The sequence below is a fragment of the Cervus canadensis genome, chromosome 27 (genome assembly GCF_019320065.1).
Source record: "Cervus canadensis isolate Bull #8, Minnesota chromosome 27, ASM1932006v1, whole genome shotgun sequence".
NCBI lineage: Eukaryota > Metazoa > Chordata > Mammalia > Artiodactyla > Cervidae > Cervus > Cervus canadensis.
In genome coordinates, this window is record NC_057412.1 from 4,291,348 (window position 1) to 4,293,172 (window position 1,825).

Consider the following 1,825-nt stretch of genomic DNA (forward strand, 5'->3'; position numbering starts at 1 on the left):
TTGATTCTTCCAATCCATGAAAATAGTGTATTTCTCCATCTATTTGTGTCATCTTTGATTTCTTTCATCAATGTTTTATAGTTTTCAATATATAGGTCTTTTGTTTCTTTAGATGGATTTATTCCTAGGTATTTTATTCTTTTTGCCACAATGGTGAGTGGAATTGTTTCCTTAATTTCTCTTTCTGTTTTCTCATCATTAGCATAACAGACTTTTCTGAAGTTACAAATATAGAAATCAGTACAGCAAAAATAAATAAAGATTGAGGAAAATATTTCCCAAAGAAAAGTAATTGTTACCCTGATAACAACCAAAAAATAAAAGGCAGATTGTGCATAATAAATAGACAAAAATGAAACAAGCTTTCTTCTCCCTGTTTATTAGTTCAAAATTTATTAGGAAAATAGAAACAAATTTAGGATAAAATTATTAAAATGAATCTATACCAAAATCATCTCAATGTGAAGAAGAACATCAGCTCATAAGGTGAATTTCATATTCTTCCAGATATCAAGTGGCATCAGATACATATATCAGGCCTTTAGCAAATCATATCAGAAGTCTGTAGTATTATGTACAATGAGCATCATCTGAGGGTGAGGCAGAGAACTTTTGGGGTCCAGAACTCGTGAATTGGAGGGTGAGAGTCTTCTACGACATCCTCAATAGTAGTAGCCAAAGCCAGAGCCAGAGCCAGAGCCGCATCCGTAACCACAGCCACAGAGAGTGCGGGCGCCATAGCCGTAGCCACTTCCGCAGAGAGAGCGGGCGCCACAGCCGTAGCCACTTCCACAGAGAGAGCGGGCACCATAGCCGTAGCCACAGCCCAGCCTGCGGAAGCCAGACCCATAGCAGGAGCCATAGCCACAGCCCAGGCCTCCATAGCCGTTGCTTCCACAGCCCAGGCCGCCATAGTAGTTTCCGTAGTAGCCACACATGGTGTTGGTTGTTGAGGTTGTTCTCGGGTAGAGAAGGAGAGTAGAAGTGTCACTTGAGTGTGGACAGTCCTCCCTGCAGAGGACATTTTATATGCCCTCATTGTGGGTGTGATCACCACAAACACTCATGCTATTGGCTAATTTTTCAGGACCAATATGAGTAATCTGTTGACTATAGGTTTTAAGGATGACTTCACAAGCATTGAGGAGATATGCTTTGTTTCACCACATCTGAGCCAGTTAGTGGGTCATTAACAGAATCAATTGTCTCATCCTCAAATCCTTACCCATGACATCTTTAAATTGCCCTTTGTAACTAATCTTTATGGCAGTAAATACCATTTTTATTGACAAACTCTGACCTGCTCCAATGAAACAATAATTTTGCCTTACTTAATATTGACATTCAACAGATCATAGTATTGAACCTTAACCTTGAACTTCTCCTTCTATTAATATTACTTCCTCCCCCAATCCATTATTTTCCTTTAAGGATTTATCTCATTTTCATGTGAGAGATTGCTTACTGCTGAAAGCCAAATGTTATCACTGAGCTTCATGAGACTGTTGATTTCAAATAGTTTGAAATTCTGGAACACTAGACCTGAAAAAGACTGGACTTTTCTTTATCTTTTACATTAGTATTTTGTACATTTTAAAAATTCTGTGTTTAAATTATAAAATATTTTTTCCATGGTTTCAAGTTTATACCCTGAATTTACACTCAAAAATGAAAGGAAATTATGAGTGCTCCTTTGCCTTTTCTGGGGAAAATATCTAGACCAGAAAAGAATATTTTATATCTACATACAAACAGAAAAAAAGTTTAGTTATAAGAGCTGCCACTTGAGTAAGTTACTTTATATCCTTCCTTTTTGAATGTTGTA

The 1,825-nt window shown here is 37.3% G+C and overlaps 1 protein-coding gene across 1 annotated transcript; it reads right to left on the minus strand.

The window, feature by feature from the left end:
• Positions 1-376: 376 nt before the first annotated feature.
• On the minus strand, positions 377-978 carry LOC122428606 (keratin-associated protein 6-1-like). Its single transcript, XM_043448603.1, has one exon. The coding sequence runs from the start codon at positions 936-938 to the stop codon at positions 663-665; it is 276 nt and encodes a 91-aa protein (XP_043304538.1). The 5' UTR covers positions 939-978; the 3' UTR covers positions 377-662.
• Positions 979-1,825: the final 847 nt, after the last annotated feature.